Below are 19,938 nucleotides of genomic sequence, written 5' to 3'. Positions count from 1 at the left end.
ATATTATTGTCCTCGGGAATATCAAGAATAACAAAGTCCGTTAAAATAGTAACGTTTGCAACTACAACAGGCACATCCTCACAAATACCGACAGGTATAGCAGTTGATTTATCAGCCATTTGCAAAGATATTTCAGTAGGAGTCAACTTATTCAAATCAAGTCTACGATATAAAGAGAGAGGCATAACACTAACACCGGCTCCAAGATCACATAAAGCAGTTTTAATATAGTTTCTTTTAATGGAGCATGGTATAGTGGGTACTCCTGGATCTCCAAGTTTCTTTGGTATTCCACCCTTAAAAGTATAATTAGCAAGCATGGTGGAAATTTCAGCTTCCGGTATCTTTCTTTTATTTGTAATAATATCTTTCATATACTTAGCATAAGGATTGGTTTTGAGCATATCAGCTAATCGCATACGCAAAAAGATAGGTCTAATCATTTCAGCAAAGCGCTCAAAATTCTCAGCATCCTTTTTCTTGGATGGTTTGGGAGGAAAAGGCATGGGTTTCTGAACCCAAGGCTCTCTTTCTTTACCATGTTTCCTAGCAACAAAGTCTTTCTTATCATATCGTTGATTCTTTGATTGTGGGTTATCAAGATCAACAGCAGGTTCAGTTTCTATGTCATTGTCATTACTAGGTTGAGCATCATCATGAACATTATTATTAACATTATCATTAGTTTCAGGTTCATTACCAGATTGTGTTTCAGCATCAGAAATAGAAATATCATTTGGATTCTCAGGTGTTTCAACAATAGGATCACTAGAAGTATGCAAAGTCCTATCATTTTTCTTTTACTTCTTTTTAGAAGAGCTAGGTGCATCTATATTATTTCTCTGAGAATCTTGCTCAATTCTTTTAGGATGGCCTTCAGGATACAAAGGTTCCCGAGTCATTCTACCACCTCTAGTCATAACTCTAACAGCATTATCATTATTCTTATTATTCAATTCATTGAGCAAATCATTTTGAGCTTTAAGTACTTGTTCTACTTGAGTGGTAACCATAGAAGCATGTTTACTAATAAGTTTAAGTTTACCTTTAACATTAGCCATATAATCACCCAAGTGTCCAAGCATATTTGAATTGTATTTTAATTGTCTACCAAAATAAGCATTAAAGTCTTCTTGCTTAGCCATAAATTTATCAAACTCATCTAAGCATGGGCTAGCAAACTTAGTAAACGGGATTAGTGCTTTATCATATCTATAGAGAGAATTTACCTTTACTACCTGTGTCGGGTTATCAAGACCATGAGTTTCTTCAATAGGTAAAGGATTAAGATTATATGTTTCTTCAACAGGCGGTAAATTAAGACCATGTATTTCTTCAATAGGAGGTAAATTATTAACATCTTCAGCTTTAATACCCATTTCTTTCATAGATTTCTTTGCCTCTTGCATATCTTCAGGACTGAGAAATAGAATACCTCTCTTCTTCGGAGTTGGTTTAGGAATAGGCTCAGGAATTGGCTCCGAAGGTGTCCAATTATTTTCATTTGCCAACATATTAATCAATAGAATTTCAGCTTCATCCGGTGTTCTTTCCCTGAAAACAGAACTAGCACAACTATCCAGGTAATCTCTGGAGGCATCGGTTAGTCCATTATAAAAGATATCAAGTATTTCATTTTTCTTAAGAGGATGATCAGGCAAAGCATTAAGTAATTGGAGAAGCCTCCCCCAAGCTTTTGGGAGACACTCTTCTTCAATTTGCACAAAATTGTATATATCCCTTAAAGCAGCTTGTTTCTTATGAGCAGGGAAATATTTAGCAGAGAAGTAATAAATCATATCCTGGGGACTACGCACACAACCAGGATCAAGAGAATTAAACCATATCTTAGCATCACCCTTTAATGAGAACGGAAATATTTTAAGGATGTAAAAGTGGCGAGTTTTCTCATCTTTAGTGAACAGGGTAGCTATATCATTCAGTTTAGTAAGATGTGCCACAACAGTTTCAGATTCATAACCATGAAAAGGATCAGATTCAACCAAAGTAATTATACCAGGATCAATAGAGAATTCATAATCCTTATCAGTAACAAAGATAGGTGAAGTAGCCAAAGCAGGGTCAGGTTTCATTCTGTCATTTAGAGATTCTTACTCCATTTAGCTAATAATCTTTTAAGTTCAGTTCTATTTCTGCAAGCTAAAATGGCCAAAGAAGCATCTTGATCAAATACATAACCCATAGAAATAGCAAGTGGTTCTTCATCATCACTTTCATCAGTATCCTTAGATTCAATATTTTCAATTTCTCTAGCCCTAGCAAGTTGTTCATTAAGAAAAGCACTAAGTGGCATAGTAGTATCAGGTATAGAGGTAGTTTCATCATAAGTATCATGCATAGTAGAAGTGACATCATCAATAACATGCGACATATCAGAATGAATAGCAGAAGCAGGTGTAGGTGTCGCAAGCTTACTCAAAACAGAAGGTGAATAAAGTGCAGAGCTAGATGGCAGTTCCTTACCTCCCCTCGTAGTTGAGGGATAGATCTTGGTTTTTGGATCTCTCAAATTCTTCATAATGATAAGCAGATATATATCCCAAGTGACTCAAAGAATAGAGCTATGCTCCCCGGCAACGGCGCCAGAAAATAGTCTTGATAACCCACAAGTATAGGGGATTGCAACAGTTTTCGAGGGTAGAGTATTCAACCCAAATTTATTGATTCAACACAAGGGGAGCCAAAGAATATTCTCAAGTATTAGCAGCTGAGTTGTCAATTCAACCACACCTGGAAACTTAATATCTGCAGCAAAGTATTTAGTAGCAAAGTAATATGATAGTAGTGGTAGCGGTAACAAAAGGTAAAGGTAGTAAAAGCAATGTTTTTGGTATTTTGTAGTGATGATAGCAATAGCAACGGAAAAGTAAATAAGCGAAGAACAATATATGGAAAGCTCGTAGGCAATGGATCGGTGATGGAGAATTATGCCGGATGCGGTTCATCACGTAACAGTCATAACCTAAGGTGACACAAAACTAGCTCCAGTTCATTGATATAATGTAGGCATGTATTCCGAATATAGTCATACGTGCTTATGGAAAAGAACTTACATGACATCTTTTGTCCTACCTTTCCGTGGCAGCGGGGTCCTTACGGAAACTAAGGGATATTAAGGCATCCTTTTAATAGAGAACCGGAATAAAGCATTAACACATAGTGAATACATGAACTCCTCAAACTACGGTCATCACCGGTAAGTATCCCGATTATTGTCACTTCGGGGTTAACGGATCATAACACATAATAGGTGACTATAAACTTGCAAGATAGGATCAAGAACACTCATATATTGATGAAAACATAATAGGTTCAGATCTGAAATCATGGCACTCGGGCCCTAGTGACAAGCATTAAGCATAGCAAAGTCATAACAACATCAATCTCAGAACATAATGGACACTAGGGATCAAACCCTAACAAAACTAACTCGATTACATGATAGATCACATCCAACCCATCACCGTCCAGCAAGTCTACGATGGAATTACTCACGCGCGGCGGTGAGCATCATGAAATTGGTGATGGAGGATGGTTGATGATGACGATGGCGACGGATTCCCCTTTCGGAGCCCTGAACGGACTCCAGATCAGCCCTCCGAGAGGTTTTAGGGCTTGGCGGCGGCTCCGTATCGTAAAACGCGATGATTTCTTCTCTCTGATTTTTTTCTCCCCGAAACTCAATATATGGAGGTGGAGTTGGAGTTGGAGAGGCAACAGGGGGCCCACGAGGTAGGGGCGCGCCCTAGGGGGCAGACGCGCCCCCCACCCTCGTGGCAAGGTGGTGGGCCCCCTGACCTTCATCTTTGGCAGGTATTTTTCTTATTTTCTGAAAAGTGTCTCCGTGAAGTTTCAGGTCATTCCGAGAACATTTGCTTCTGCACATAAATAACACCATGGTAGGTGTGCAGCGTGCGGCGGCGGCGAGTGGATCGGGCGGCGGCCGAACCCTGGCTGATACCAGGTTGAAACACAGGATTTAGGGTTTTGCGTGAGTGGTTGACATCCAGCCTCACGTCTCAATATATAGATGATCACAATTACAATTACATATGTATACAAATACATGTATAAGGACAATGTACTAGACCCTACTTTATATACTCTACTATTTTCAAGGGGCAAACTGGCAAAGAAAATACGGGCGGTGTAAGTATCAATGTGAATTTGGGATCGACTCTGCCTCCGTTGTGATCGAGTTGCTGCTTATGCCCGCGGAGGTTTCCAGGCTCCGTGTGGCTTCGTCCGCTCATATATGCCTATGCACCTCTAATTCCATTGCGATCAAAGTGTTCTTTTAGGTGCCAACAACAAGATGGCGACTGCGGGAGCTCGACCCGCCATGGCCGTCTTCCTCCTCGCCGCGGTCTCGGCCTGCCACACCGCGTCATGCCTGGTTCGGCGCACGGGCTTCGATGCTGCCGGGTGTCAGCCCAGTGGCTACCTCCCGGGCAGGTCCGGCAACTGCGAGATGAGCAACAGCCCGGACTGCTGCGTCGACGGCAGGCAGTACGTGCAGTTCCTCTGCTCGCCGCCGGTGTCCGCGACCACGCCGGCCGTTCTGACGCTCAATAGCTTCCAGAAGGGCAAGGACGGAGGCCATCCGTCCGAGTGCGACAACGCGTACCACGACGACTCGGAGATGGTCGTCGCCCTCTCCACCGGCTGGTTCAATGGCATGTCCCGCTGCGGCCGCACCGTCATGATTACCGCGAAGGGTGGCAGCTCAGTGAGCGCAAAGGTGGTGGACGAGTGCGACTCCGTCCACGGTTGTGATGCCGAGCACAACTACGAGGAGCCATGCGTCAACAACGTCGTAGACGCCTCACCGGCGGTGTGGGGCGCCCTGGGTCTGGACCAGAACATCGGTATTCAGGATGTTACCTGGTCTGATGAGTAAACAATTTTGACCATATATTTATTCGTGTTCCCGTCAAAAAAGAAATTCTTTTGTTTATTCTAAAATTTATCATTACTAAAAAAACATATATCTATGTAGTGATGTATAGTAAGGTACAACAATCAGGAGTTGCATCAAGCATAAATAAAAGTTACTCCCTCCTTCTCATAATGTAAAACGTTTTTTCAAGATAACTTGAAAAAACATCTTACGTTATGAGACAGAGTGGTACGTAATAAAGTATTTACTATACCTTGGCGAAAGAATGTTCAGCCAACCTCAATTGCCAGCAATTTCCTTCTATACAATAAAAATCCTCTCAATTGGGAGGTAGCATCCAGTGACGGAGCTACAGGGTGGTCAGGGTGGGCCGCGGCCCACCCTGGGATTTTTGGTCAGCCCATATACCTATGGATCGTTGGCTGGGCCAGATAAAAAATAATGGCCCAAAACACTTACGTGTTACGAATGCAGCCACAGCCCACGGCCACTTCGTCATCTACATTGAGGCAATGGATTGCGTTAGCAGAACCAGCCGCAGAGCCGCCTCGTCCCTAGTCCCGATGCCCTTGCAGTCGCAGAGCCCCTCCCGCCTCGCCAGTGGCGGTCGCCGGCGCCCAGCTGCTGAGGAGGTTCCGCCTGCCTCCTCTCCTCCCCCTTGCGAGCTGAGTGTGCCCCTGCTCTGCGTGGCTGCACCCCTACCCCGCGCGGCCGCCTGATGCCCGTGCAAAGCCGGCAGCGGCTGCCCATTGCCCCAGTCCGGCGGCAGCACCTCAGCAGGTGAGCCTGATTTAAGGTCTCAAATACCCAATTTTATTTTTGATTTAGGTTTTTTTGCTGTGATATCTATCCTATAGATGAACCGACCAACAACATAATTCTGTGCATCAATTCTTCCCCAAATAGCTTTATTGATAGAAAAATTCTTATTGCAGAATTGTTCGAAGAATGAAGAGGACCAAAGACATTGTTTCTCTTTTTCAGAGAGAAGTTGTGAAGAAAGGGAAGAAACATAATCTTTTTGAACTTAAGGTATGTACTTACAATGGTCCATGTAGTATATACTATGTAGGCTTATTTATGTTAAACTTAGACTTAATTGAGAATTTAGTGTGTTTGTCAGACCATATTGATCTATTTTTGTGTGATACGGGTAATTAGTTAGATCATTTGTCATAGTATTTGTTATCATTTTTTTTCCTTTAGGGCGGACCACCCTGTTCTCAAATGCTAGCTCCGCCACTGGTAGCATCCAAACACATAAAAAATATTGAAGTACTTGACTTACATTACATATTTGTATGATCTGGTACAAATAAGGCATGAATATTAAATCTTATATTTATTATGTTCTGCAGTGCTCCACTTAGCTCTACCCAAGGCATTGTATACACAACCTCCATGCCTAATTTGAATGTAAAACCAGCTGAATGTAAAAAAAATGTATCCCTACTGTATACAAAGAATGTAAAATGTGTATGGTAAAAGTACACGACAAAACGTATATTTGAAAAAAAAATTATGTATTTTTTAAATGCTAACTGTGTATAAAAAATAATGTTCCAGATGGGTACAAAAATGTACAAGGTGCATGAAAAATAGTCATCAAAAGCATATACTGAAAAAAAATGTTAATCATGTATTTAGAAAATGTTAAACATGTGCGAAAATGTACTTTATGTATACAAAAAATATACAGTGTATATGTAATATATATATATATATATATATATATATATATATATATATATATATATATATACATATATTTTACAACATGCTAATCATGTACTACCTCCATCCGAGTTTATTAAGCCCCTTGTATTTTGGGTTCAAGTTTGACCATATATTTAACTCAAAATATATAAAGTATATGCTACAAAAAGTATATTGTTGTATTTGCATTTGAAAGAGGTATTCTTTGATATAGTTTTCGTGACATATAGTGTATATTTTATTAGTTAAATACATGATTAAGCTTTGGCTCAAAATGAAAGGGGTCCTAATAAACCCGGAGGGGGGTAGTATTTTAAAACTGTTCAATGTGTACAGAAAGATGTTTCATATATGAAAAAAAGCACACAACCAAACATATACTTAAAAATGTCAAATATGTAAAAAAAAGTAGATATATATGAAAATTTTATAATTTGTATTGAAAAAAGTAGACATGTATTAAATAAGGAAAAGGGAAAAAGGAAACCATACAAAAAACACATAAAAAGAAAGAAATTTAAAAGACAAACAAAAACCGAAGAAAAAATCGATGGAAACATTTTAAAAGTTGAGGGGCATGAAAAATTAAATAAAACACATAGAAAAGGAAAGAATAAAAAAACATTGAAAACCAATGAAAGCTGCAAAGAGAAACACAGAAAAAGAAAAAACATTGAAACCCATAAAGAAAAATATATACAAAAATAAAATAATAGAAAATCTATGGAAACGAAAAGAAAACCATAGAAATTGTAAAGAAACACATAAAAGAAAGAACACAAAACCTGATAAAAAACGTAAAGAAAAACACAAAAAAGAGAAGAAAGACGAAATCCGATGAAAACCGGACCAGTCCAAGCAACAGGCAGAAACAAGAAAAAGATTCCCTCAAAAAAACAAGAAAAAGAACCAACGAAACTCTACAGCGAGCTAGCTAGCGAACGAACCAAAAAAAAACCCGGTCAAGATCTCCAGCCGAGACTTCACTTACGCTTCGTCATGAGCGATACATAGAATAGTTTGCAGTGAACTCAGCTTGGGCCGTCTTCAGTTTGGTCAGAGTGAACGCGCTCTCGCACTGTGTGCGCCACGACATAAGACCGACCGGTTCCTTCTTCTTCCACTGCATGTCTGCATGTCTTCAGTTAACCACACCCGCAAACTGTTTACTGTTTACTGTGCCCTCTCTCACTCCAAAAATAGACCAGCGCGCGCTACGGCATGAACCATGGCAGCCACTCGCTCGCCGCTAGCAAACCCACCAATTACCGCCATCGGTCTGCCTACCCTCTCGTGCGGCGATCGATCCCGTCTTCTTCCTCCTGATTCTCGACCGAGGTGTCGTACGTCGGTTTGCAACGTCGGCTGATCGATCGGACGCGTGGCCGCCGGGTCGATGATGGCAAGCTACTGGTGCCGGCGGCCCTGCGAGTCGTGCAGCACGCGGGCGATGGCGGGCAGCGTGGTCGGCCAGCCGGTGGCGCCGGGGCAGCGGGTGACGGTGCTGACCATCGACGGGGGCGGCATCCGCGGCATCATCCCGGGCACCATCCTCGACTTCCTCGAGGCCAAGCTGCAGGAGCTGGACGGCCCGGGCGCGCGCCTGGCCGACTACTTCGACTGCATCGCCGGCACCAGCACCGGCGGCCTCATCACCGCCATGATCACCGCGCCCGGCAAGGACGGCCGCCCGCTCTTCGCCGCCAGGGACGTCAACCGCTTCTACCTCGACAACGGGCCCTACATCTTCCCTCAAAGGCGAGAGCACGAACGATCTCATCTCATGGACATGGATCATGCGAGCTGAACTGGTGGTTGATGTGTGGATTGTGTTGAGCTGTGCCAGGAGGTGCGCGCTCGCCGCGGTGACCGCATCGCTGAGGCGGCCGAGGTACAGCGGCAAGTACCTGCACGGCAAGATCAGGAGCATGCTCGGCGAGACGAGGCTGTGCGACGCGCTCACCGACGTCGTCATCCCCACCTTCGACGTCAAGCTTCTCCAGCCCATCATCTTCTCCACATACGACGTATATATGCTAATTTTATACTTGGATCATGGATCAGACAGACATGGGGCTAAAAACGTGATGGATCATGTGTGCGTGCGTGCAGGCCAAGAGCATGCCCCTGAAGAACGCGCGGCTCGCCGACATCTGCATCGGCACCTCCGCCGCCCCGACCTACCTCCCCGCGCACCACTTCCACACCCACGACGGCAACGGCAAGGAGCGCGAGTACAACCTCATCGACGGCGGCGTCGCCGCCAACAATCCGGTAACCAATCAAGCGTCTGTCCGTCTGTCAGATGTTCAGACACGCTTGCCCGACCCGATCACACTGATGAACTGAGCTGTGACAAACGCAGACGATGGTGGCGATGACGCAGATCACCAAGAAGATGATGGGCAAGGACAGGGAGGAGCTGTACCCGGTGAAGCCGTCGGACTGCGGCAAGTTCCTGGTGATGTCCGTCGGCACCGGCTCGACGTCCGACCAGGGGCTGTACACGGCGAAGCAGTGCTCCCAGTGGGGCATCATCAGCTGGCTCCGCAACAAGGGCATGGCGCCCATCATCGACATCTTCATGGCAGCCAGCTCCGACCTCGTCGACATCCACGCCGCCGTGCTCTTCCAGTCGCTGCACAGCGACGGCGACTACCTCCGCATCCAGGACAACTCGCTCCACGGCCCGGCGGCCACGGTGGACGCTGCCACGCCCGAGAACATGGCGGAGCTCCTCAGGATCGGCGAGCGGATGCTGGCGCAGAGGGTGTCCAGGGTGAACGTCGAGACCGGGAGGTACGAGGAGGTAAAGGGGGCCGGGAGCAACGCCGACGCGCTCGCCGGGTTCGCCAGGCAGCTCTCCGACGAGAGGAGGACAAGGCTCGAGCGCCGGCGTGGTGGCGCCGGCCGTCTGAAATCCAGACGCTGACCTTGTAGCTTAGCGTGGCTTAGTTTCATTTATTTTCTATATAAATTTTTGGCGGGGATAGATAGAGAAAGCTTTTCACATGGATAATGAAAGGAAATGATGAGCTCAAGAAAAATAACAACACTTTTTTTTGCGTAGTCAAGAAAAAATAACAAGACTTGATGAAACCAAAATGCCTCTCAATTGGTCACCATGGCAATTGTATATCCCTTTCGACATCATCATCATGAATAAATCAACAGTGAACAAGAGAGCAAACGACCAACAAAAATTTACACAAAGCCTCCTACCTATTTCGGCAAGCTTCAAAATAAATGAATGGATTGCAGCATAGAAAGAAAAGAAAAACCTGACCTATACAACAGAACACTGGGAACATCGGTTAGACGATCATCGGGACTCTGCCTGCTTGCCGGCTTCAGTCCGCGGATCATCGCAAACAGTAACTTGCACAGGCAAGGCTGCAAATGTGCTCACCTTACAGTGACTGTATCCTTGCTTCCACTGCACAGGCTTGAATTGGCCAGGCACTCGTGGGGGTTAGCGTAGAAATAATCCTCCTCTTTCGGCTTGTTTTCGAGTTTTCGCCGACAGGACGGTTGGACCACACGGCCTCTATGAACTTCTTGGACAGAAGATGTAAAATTCTCCCAAGAAATTGTCTTGTTGTTGTACAAGTCTATAAGTTCAACTAGTTTCCGTCGGTCTGGCAACACGCTTTTTCGGAAACCCAGGAACCTGAAGATAGAAATTCAACCAGATAATTATGACCAGATGATACTATTTATTTATTTTTATAAAGAGTAAACTAGTACAAATCTTGCTGCAGAAGATGGCTATATCTACACACTATATCTTGAAAAGCTATTTGATTGTTTTTATAAGATGAAATCTTGCTGTATAGATACCTTCTGTGGCCTTCAACAAGTTTCGCCATGTTACCATCATAGGTAGGAAGGAACACATCACTAGCAGTGGATACAATGAAATCGAGTGCAGCCATCTGAGAAGAATGGTTTTGAAACTGGCGCAGAGGTTCTGAATCTAGCAGCATCTCTTTTCTTACCTGAAAGATAATCGGTATTGCTTATATTAGCAGGTTTGGTCCATACAGGGGGAGTATCACACTCTAGACACATGGCATGGAAGGTCAGAAACTGTAAGCAATGCTGGCAGAAACGAGCAAAATCTCACTTGCAATTGAATAGTCAGGAGTTGCACTATAGTTATTGCCACGAAACATGAACAAGCCAATGTAGTTGACAAAGTGTTGGACACACTTACAAGTTTTGGAAAAGCAGCTCGTAATGGTTTCAATCTCTTTTCTCCCCCGTAAATTTCACCAGCAGCAATGTATATGAGAGTATCCTTTTCAAAGCCCAGTGCTTTCAAAACCAGTGACGTCTCCTCAGGCGTAAGTGGGCATAGTCCTTCTGATCTCTTGGTTTTCGAATCAATTTCTTTATCTCTCCACCATGGATATGCATATCTGATTGATAGAAAAAAAAGTAGGATTCTGGTGATTCAAAGTTTGTGCATCAGTTTTCAGCTCAAGAAAAACAGCAAGACCAAGATAAGATGGCACTTAGACAATTTGACTATGCTAACAACAGATGAGCAATTGAATTTCTATTCCATTGACATGAATCCATCATGAAATGGGAAACTATGTATGAAAAAGCGCCATTTGTTGAGACTGATACTGATGTTACACTGCATCCGGCTCTAAACATTAGCAATAAAAACTTGAGAAATGTATGCAGGGCCACAGGAACAAACTAATATATACAACATCTATGTAACCATTGCTCGTATCTGTAGATAAGTCAAGAATCAATAAAGTAATCATTATCCTTCTTCTCTGAGGAATTACTTGATTCAGTATCAAAAAGGCTGCTATGTATTTATTGATGTTAGGTGAAAGACTGTACACCGAAAATTGTACCTCATTCTTTTGAGTTCCTCGGCTTCTTCAGGATTAAGGCCATGATTGCAACCAGAAAATGCGAGCATGTCCATCTCATATCGTAAATGCAATGCCACAAATGATCCCTTGTCTCGAAGTTTCTGTACCAATTTATTCCCCAGTGCCTCAATTTGAGGGGTAAACTTCAGAGCACGAAAATTAACACGGCATCTAACAAGTTGAAGCTCAGTACTGATGCCATTGTTTGCTAACCGAGCATCTGTCTTGTTAAAGTGGATGACTTTATATTTGCTGAAGAGTGGTAAGATCTGCACAAGTGAGAGACTATGAAGAGCACATAGCAATACATGTACCATAAAGCAAGGATGGATCCCAGATAAGCTGACAAACCTGGTGCAAGTAGTATTTCTCATCTGACCAGCTCACAGGTGACATGTCCAGCATGATGCCTGAATCTGTTGGACCAAACCTCTTTGGCAGCCGTTTGACAATGCGCACTTCATCTCTTAATGAGGTAATGAAATGCCTCACATCAAATATGTCTCCAAAATTGCTGAAAAGCATACAGAACACTAGCCGCTTAAGATATCAACCTGGTTAATACATAGAGCACCTCTTCAAGAAAATGGAATGAACCTCTGATCAGCCCAGAATGATCTCTTGTCAAGCTCTGGCACAACCATCGTGAGGTTTAGCAAACGCGCCACTGCCACCATGTCACATATCTTAATAAGAGAGATTCAAAATGAGAAGGGTTAGAATGGGAAAGCTAGGATTGAAAAGCGCAAGTAAGCACAGACAACTGACCTCTGAACGCATCTGATTAAGACCCCCATTGCAGGATATCTTCAGATAGCCATTGCTTTTGTAGATTCCTGGAGAAAAAGTCGCAATTACTGTTGGTGGCGAACTGGCGATTGACTGAAATAGTAACATCTTGACAAAATTTTGCAAGCCCTTGAATAAGTATCTCAACAAAACATCAAGGTAACTGCGGCTTCTATTCCCCCCGCCCACCGAGATATCAATCAGTTAATTTTCCCATTTTTCATGCCTTCCAGAGCGAACCATTTTGTTTCTCACTAAAGGCAGCTAAGCTTTCAGCAGCAACCCCTCTAACTTCACAAATTTGGTACTATATATTTCTTTCTTTGGTAGGAAAATTGGTATGAATTTGGGGAAGGGTGATCACAAAAATGCACCCACTCTTACATGTATCATTTCAAAATTGAATAACTTCATCACTTATTTGCTCGTAGATACAATACTGACCGATAAAATTTAGCCAGTAGATGCAAGAACTAATCGATAAAATTTACTAGCCAGTGGTAACAAAAATTAGGCGGAAAGGCACGCACTTGGGGGCGGCGGCGGGGGAGGGGGCGAGGAAGGCGGCGGCGAGGGGCCGGGCGCGCTGCCGGCGAGGCCGAAGAGGGAGAGGAGGCGGCCGACGGCGACGAGCTGCGCGACGGAGGCCCAGAGCAGCAGGGCGACGCAGCCCGCCACGAGCCAGAACCTAGGCCTGGACCGCGCCATCGCAGCCTCACAGCCGGCGCCGCCCCCCGATCGGCGCCGGCATTTCTGGAGGTCGCGGCGGCGGCGGCGGCGGCGGCTCCGGAGGATCTCGGGGACGGGGAGGGGCCCGTTGGGAGCTAAGATCTTGTTGGCCTAGCTGTGGGGACACTGGGGCGCAGGCGCACACAGAGAGAGAGAGAGTGTGTGTGTGTTGCTGCGGCCTGCGGCCTACGCGTTTGGCTTTTGTGGCTTGTGTTGTTGGTAAGCTGGCTGGTAGGAGGAGGACCGGCGGCTTGGCTTGGCTTGGCATGGACTATCCTTAGCCAAGCGTGTGATCACTAGGTGGGCTACGCTTAGCACACCGCACTACACTGGTGGAGTAGTACTCCCCAAATCTTGTAATATAAGAGCAACTCCAACAGACTGACCCAAACGGACGGCGTTTTTGCCCGCTTTTTGTTCGTCTGGGTCGGTCCGACGGACACAAATGTCTGGCGTTGTGTTTGGGTCGGCGCGAGCGGCCAACGCTGGCCCGACCCATTTCATCGGCGCGCCAAAAAAAGTATTGCAAGCATTTTGAAAATAAATACATGCATTGAATTAAACATAAAAGCCGGCCACCAAGGCCCGCGAAAGTCCACATTACATTAATTAAAATACTAAAAACTAGATGACGCGCTGCCCTAGGCGTCCTCCGCAGCGGCGGCGTCTGCGTCGGGACCGGTGAGGTCGATCAACGTCGGCGCAGGGCCGGCCCAGGGGAACGTCGTGTTCCAGGCGGCGGTGATGTCGGGCTTTGCCGCCGCTGCCTGGGCCTGGCGCGCCTCCTCTTCGGCCTCGCGCTCGAGCATCTGCAGGCGCTGGCCCTCCCGACGGTCCTCGGCAAGCCGAACGCGGCGCCAGTGGTCGAGGTAGGCCGCCTCCTGCTTCTCCGTCGCCCCGAGCCAGATCGGCGGAGCGCTGACCCATTCGCGGACTATTCCGGTCCAGGAGTAGCGCTTGATGTAGGCCGGCTCCTCCGGCTCGGCTTTCGGCGGGGACGGTGGGGCCACCGGCGGCACGACGCAGTCGCCCGCCGCGGAGAGGGCCATGGCCTCCGTCATGGCAGCCTCGAAAGCCGCCTCGTCCGCCTCCCTCCACCGCTCCTCCTCCTCGCTCTCATTGATGCCCGCTTGGTAGGCGGCCTCGGCCTCCTGGTCCTCGTCGCGGACGACGAGCGCGGGCGGCGGCAGGCTGTGGTCGACGCCGCGGACGCCGCGTCGCCTCGCCTCCTCGTGCTCGATGGCGAACCATCGAGCCCAGTTGAGCGAGTCGACGGCGAAGCGCGGGTCGGCGCACTGCTCTTCGCTCAGCAACGCCCGCTGGCGCCGCACCTCCTCTGCATGGGCCCTGGTCGTCCGCGGCGCCACCGGCACTGGGATCCTCTCCGAATTCAAATGCCAGTCGTGCGGCAGCGTCACGTCCGGGTACGGCAGAGGCACGCGGTGGTGCCAGTGCCACTCGGCCTGGTGCACCGACACGTTGATGCGCTGCCTCTGTCGGGGAGCGCGCGCCGGCGCGGGGAGGGCGGGGAGGGAGGGGGAATGGCGGGCGGGGGCTTTGCCCTTGCGGCTACTGCCGACGCCGGAGAAGAAACCCATGCTGGCGGTGGCTAGGGTTGTTGCCGGCGTGGGGGCAGGGATGGCCAGATGGGGACAGGGGCGAGTGGTAGTGGATGAGGACGGCCCCGCCGCACGCCCGGCTTAAAAAAGGACGATCGCCATCGCTGACGCGTGGGACCAAGGTGGGCGGTCGTCATAAATTATGTTGACCGTAGTAGTTGGACAGCCGCCAGGTGGGGACGCGGCGGACGGTGAGGAGACGTGCGGCGCGTCCGCTTCGCGTCCGCGCCGACGCATTCCAGGCGCAATTTTGGGCCGGAAATGGGTCGGCGCGGACGCCGGACGAACACGATTTGAGTTTGGGTCGGCGCGTTGGGCCGTCACTTTTGTCCGCGCCGATCCAAATAGACACAGGCGGACCAAATGGTCGCTCCATTAAAGTTGCTTTAAAAGCGTTTTTGACATTAGTGTAGTGTTATGTTTTTGACACTACACTTATATTATGGAATGGAGAGAGTACATAACAACATAATGAGATGGGGGAGTCCAAGATTTGGGGAGCTTTTTAAAGCTAGGTTTTCTAGGCTTGCGATTCTCATAGTTTTTCCGTAGTAGTATAGAATAAAAATAATATCAACTTGTACGGTAGTTGTCAACATGCCCAGTGATAATTTACGAACTGAGATCCAGTGACTTCCCATGAGCACCGATGAAAAACATAGTTACATGCCCCCTCTTTTTGCCCGTCCGATTGAGAATCAATGGGCGGATGAAGGTAAACATTACTCGCGGTATAGTGTATAAGCATAGTCGTGTTCAAGTACCTGTAAAGTGTTTTTAACAGTGGTTGTTCTGGGCTGTCCATTTTTATCCAATGGCCATGTTATGCCATGTCACGGCATCTTTGTCCGTAGTTTACCATTTTATTCCGTCACGCTAACTCGTTGAGTGAAAGAACACTCACCCCCCTCCCCTCCCCCTCAATCCTTTGAAAAGATCTAGTTCCATTTATCAACTGATAAAACAACAAAACACAAAAACAGCTTACATATGTAGTCGTCCGAAGTTTAAATAAGAAAAAAGAAACTATCACTAGTGCAGAACCGGGCAATAGCACCGGTTCGTAAGGCCCTTTAGTGTCATTTCGGTAACCGTCATTAAAGTGTGGGCACTAAAGATCCCCCACTTAGTACCGGTTCAGCACGAACCGATGCTAAAGGGCAACCACGTGGCACGAGTCAGCTCCGGGGGCAGGGAGCCCTTTAGTACCGGTTGGTAACACCAACCGGTATTAAAAGGTTGGGGGTTGGGTTTATGATTTCTTTTTCATTTAATTTTGTGTTTTCCATTTAATTCTTTTTCGTTTGCTGGTATTTTACGATGCTACATATTGTACACGTTATGCATATATATAAATAGAATTTCTAGTAGAACCGATCATATATATATATATATATATATATATATATATCATCAAATGTCTTACAACCACCATTAATTCACACATATATACACACATGTATGTATGTATAAAATTAGGTAGCTATATACAATTTCTCATAATTGGTGCCTTCGGAGCCAGTGGCATTAGCCTATTTGGTGCCTTCGGAGCACGTTGACAATTGGAAGTGGTTCATGGGGGCGGTAGCGGATAATAGTATTCTCCATTGGAATCTATGACCTGGTCGAGCAAAAATTCCGCTATTTCCTCTTGAATTGCTTCTATGCGGTCCTCTGGTAGGAGCTGCTCCCGCACCTCTTTGAACTGTTAAGAAGGAGATCAATATGCATGTGTATTAGTTGTGTGACAAGATATCGATAATGGTGTAAAAATTGTGAATAGTGTTCTGACAAACGTACCCACTCCTGTCTTTGAGATCTGCTCCTTTCGGACGTCATCATGCGAATGTTCTCGCAAACGTAGTATGCACACAGATTATTCCCCGGCGCCTACTTCAGGGCCTTTACGAGAATGGAATTTGATCAGATAATAATTAATCAAGCATGATAATTAAAGAGATGGCAGCTAGCTAGCTAGTACTACTTAATTACTTACCTTGGGTCGATACCATTTCAGATATTTTTTTCCATTGGCCTGGAGTGACGCTGATGAACTTTGCCCAAGCCTTGCCCGCCGACAAAGAAAATGAATAAAGGGGTTATTAAATAGTTCGTATCAGGAAATGACGAACTAAATAGGTTGAGATATAGTTAATAATGATTGAAATTATCTGCTGACTATCCCAGACACGATGGTGTAGTCACTTGGTTTTTTAAGTAGTGAGTCTAGTACTTCAACTGTTCCTTCATCAACTTTAATGATTAACAAGATCCAGTGAAATCTGCATGTACACACGTTTGCACGTCTTAATTAAGCGGGCATATGTAAGCAAAAACATGTAGCTAGCTAGTAGGCAAAAACAGAATTTGTAGTACAAAACAATGTGACTCACTCGAAGTTGTAAGGAAGTAGTATATCGTCATTGTATTTGAGGCGCTTGAAGAACTCTAGCATGCTTTCCTCTACATTTTTTTCGTAATATGGATCTAATTTTCATGTGTATTCATTAATGGTATTTGGGTCAACGAACCCAATGCCATAGCGTCCACCTTTTTCATTTCATAAATCTTCATCCTGCATAATACCATGGAAAAGAATATAGTGAGAATAATTACAGGTAATGATTGATCAAAATGATCACTACAGCTAGCTTGAGACTTAAATTACAGAAAGAAATCACTTACAAACAATAGCAACTGACAATAGATTTGTCGAGTGCGTCTTGATTGTATAACTGAAATAGTTCTGAATACTCAACGGACATAGCTTTCCCATGGTAGTAATGATCCTTCTTGACATTCACCATCAGGGACTCTCGATTGAAAATCTTGGTAATATCCATGTACCATTGATGCAATTCATACATTCTCGTTGGGAGCTTCTTGACCTTGTCTGGCTCGACCAAAGGTTGGCCCCGGACATATTTCCGTTTTATTTCCTCCTCTCTAAGCGGAGGCATGGGCTTGATGTCGAGGAGTTGTCCAACAGTGATCTTGAGCATTTCAGCCTGCTTTATATGCTCCTCGGTTATTACCACATCGCCCAGCTCGGGAACGTAAACGGTTTGCCCACAATAATATTGGACGCGCCTACTCTCATGTGTTGTTGACACAACAAGCGGGGGGATTGATTGTGCCGCCTGTTCTCCCAGCTGGGGAACGGTTTTACCGCTCCTTTTGCCAGCTAATTTGCTCGAGCTCGAGCTCGCCTCTTTCTATAGACGTGCTCGATTTAACTTCCTGAGGTGGCGCTCATAGTCTGTGTCAACAGGCTTGGTAGCTGGTGGTCTAGCCATACGAATGAAGTGGTCAATCTTTTCCTCAGGCACTTTCTCCCTTGATGGCGGTGGCAGTTTCGGTGCAAAATGGGCTTCCACCTCGGCCTTCGATATGGCTGTATTTTTCTCCTCGGAATTATCGTAAGGCCTCCGCGGAAGAGGCGCGAGGCTGCTTGGACCATATTGAAATCGCTTGCCTCCGCCTGTACCTCCAGTACTACCTCGACTTGTACCGCTATGCACCATAGCTGAGGCGGCTCTCTTCCGTGATTGCTGAGGCGGCGAAGATGGCTGATGTGGCTGAGTTGGAGGAGGAGTGGCCTGAAGCTGTACCGAACTTGGAGGGGGAGTGGCCTAACGCTTTGCCGGACTTGGAGGAGGAGGAGTGGCCTAAAGTTGTGCCGGACTTGGAGGAGGAGTGGCCTGACGCGTTGGTGGACTTGGAGGAGCGGGAGTCTGCTGACTCGATGGCGGACTTTGACGAGGAGTCGGATGACGCGGTGTCGGTGGCCTTCGAAAGATGATGCAATCCTTTCTCCATAGGATGATACGATGGTTGGCCTCTCCCAGTGTGTGCTCCTTGTCACCTCCAGGAATGTCAAGCTCTAGCCCCGAATACTGGTCCACCACCTCATCAACCAAGACACGAGGATAGCCCGCTGGAATCGGGTTGCAATGGAAGGTTGCCTCGGGGGGATTTGTAAAAGCAACGGCGTCCGCCACCTTCATGGATATGTTCTTCATTTTGAAGTGTAGCTCGCAGTTAGTGTTCTCCATGATGTCATCCACTGGGTAGCTATCCAGTAATGCGTCGCCCGGGGCGGAACCCACGCTGCTTCTCGGCATGGATGGGATGGTGCTATCCAATGATGGATCATCCGCTAGTTGCTGCAGCTGCTGAGAGCCCCTTTGCTGGCTAAGTGAGTCGATCTGCTCCTGCTGCCACTGGAATTTGACTGCTAAGTCCGTGTGCGCTGATTCTAGGCCTTGAAGGCATTCATAGTTCAGCTTCCTCTTCTTCTCCTCCGTAATCTTCTTTCTCGCACGGGTTCTATAGTCGGTGTTCTAGTCCGAAAACCCCTCATACCACGGAATAGCGCCCTTGCCTCGTGTTCTTCCCGGGTGTTCAGGATTTCTCAGGGCACGCGTAAGCTCATCGTTCTCTCTGTTGGGCTCGAACACCTCCGATCGAGCCTCTTCTATTGCAACAAGTAGCTTATCTTCGGCTCCGTCCAGACATGCCTTCTTCGAAACTTTGCCTGTCTTCGGGTCCAACTCCCCCCCATGCACATAGAACCAAGTCCTGCATCTGGGGGGCCAGCTCAATGTTTCTGGAGTGACACCTACATCCTCCATCTCTTTCTCAGACTTATCCCACTTAGGCATTCCCACCGCATAGCCACCTGGCCCCAGCTTATGGAACTTATCCTTTTTTGCGGCATTGGCCTTGTTTATTCTCGACCGTTCCTTAGATAATTCTGAATCCTTGAATTTCACGAAATCGTCCCAATGAGCACTTTGCTTCTCTAGTGTTCCCTCGAATACTGGAGTCTTCCTTCCTCCCTTGACGTACTTGTCCCATACACGATTCTTGTGGTTGTTGAATGCAACCGCCATCTTCCTAAGAGCAACGTCCTTGACTTTCTCCACATCTGCATCTGTGAAATGATCTGGTAGGGTGAAATGTTCCATGAGCGTTTCCCAAAGCAGAAGTTTTTGTCTGTCGTCGACAAAAGTAACTCCTGGACATGGCTTTGCTGGCTCTCTCCATTCTTGAAGGGAGATCGGGAGTTGGTCCTTCACAAGAACTCTGTACTGACGAATGAACTTGTCCGCAATCTTCTTAGGTGCTAATGGTTCACCATTAGGTTTGATGGACTCGAAATTATACTTTACGCCCTCCTTCAACTTTTTGTTCGGGCCTCGTTTCCTGTTGCCTGAAGATTTGCTCGATCCGGATGGCTGAAAGAAGAAAGATCGATTCGTTA

General features: G+C 46.3%; 3 protein-coding genes across 3 annotated transcripts; 2 read left to right on the top strand and 1 right to left on the bottom strand.

The window, feature by feature from the left end:
- Positions 1-4,363: 4,363 nt before the first annotated feature.
- On the top strand, positions 4,364-5,058 carry LOC123083691 (putative ripening-related protein 5). The gene has a single exon (XM_044505651.1). The coding sequence runs from the start codon at positions 4,364-4,366 to the stop codon at positions 4,919-4,921; it is 558 nt and encodes a 185-aa protein (XP_044361586.1). The 3' UTR covers positions 4,922-5,058.
- Positions 5,059-7,863: 2,805 nt separating this feature from the next.
- On the top strand, positions 7,864-9,692 carry LOC123084781 (patatin-like protein 1). Its single transcript, XM_044506293.1, has 4 exons — positions 7,864-8,395; positions 8,484-8,664; positions 8,750-8,911; positions 9,003-9,692. The coding sequence occupies exons 1-4, from the start codon at positions 8,034-8,036 to the stop codon at positions 9,567-9,569; spliced, it is 1,272 nt and encodes a 423-aa protein (XP_044362228.1). The 5' UTR covers positions 7,864-8,033; the 3' UTR covers positions 9,570-9,692.
- Positions 9,693-9,731: 39 nt separating this feature from the next.
- LOC123084780 (rhamnogalacturonan I rhamnosyltransferase 1) lies at positions 9,732-13,247 on the bottom strand. Its single transcript, XM_044506292.1, has 8 exons — positions 12,855-13,247; positions 12,304-12,371; positions 12,133-12,221; positions 11,887-12,049; positions 11,515-11,804; positions 10,854-11,058; positions 10,478-10,635; positions 9,732-10,307 (listed from the first exon to the last, which is right to left on the bottom strand). The coding sequence occupies exons 1-8, from the start codon at positions 13,030-13,032 to the stop codon at positions 10,043-10,045; spliced, it is 1,416 nt and encodes a 471-aa protein (XP_044362227.1). The 5' UTR covers positions 13,033-13,247; the 3' UTR covers positions 9,732-10,042.
- Between the last annotated feature and the right edge of the window lie 6,691 nt (positions 13,248-19,938).

The sequence above is a fragment of the Triticum aestivum genome, chromosome 4A, assembly GCF_018294505.1.
Source record: "Triticum aestivum cultivar Chinese Spring chromosome 4A, IWGSC CS RefSeq v2.1, whole genome shotgun sequence".
NCBI classification, from domain to species: Eukaryota; Viridiplantae; Streptophyta; class Magnoliopsida; order Poales; family Poaceae; genus Triticum; species Triticum aestivum.
This window is presented reverse-complemented; position numbering and strand designations above follow the sequence as displayed.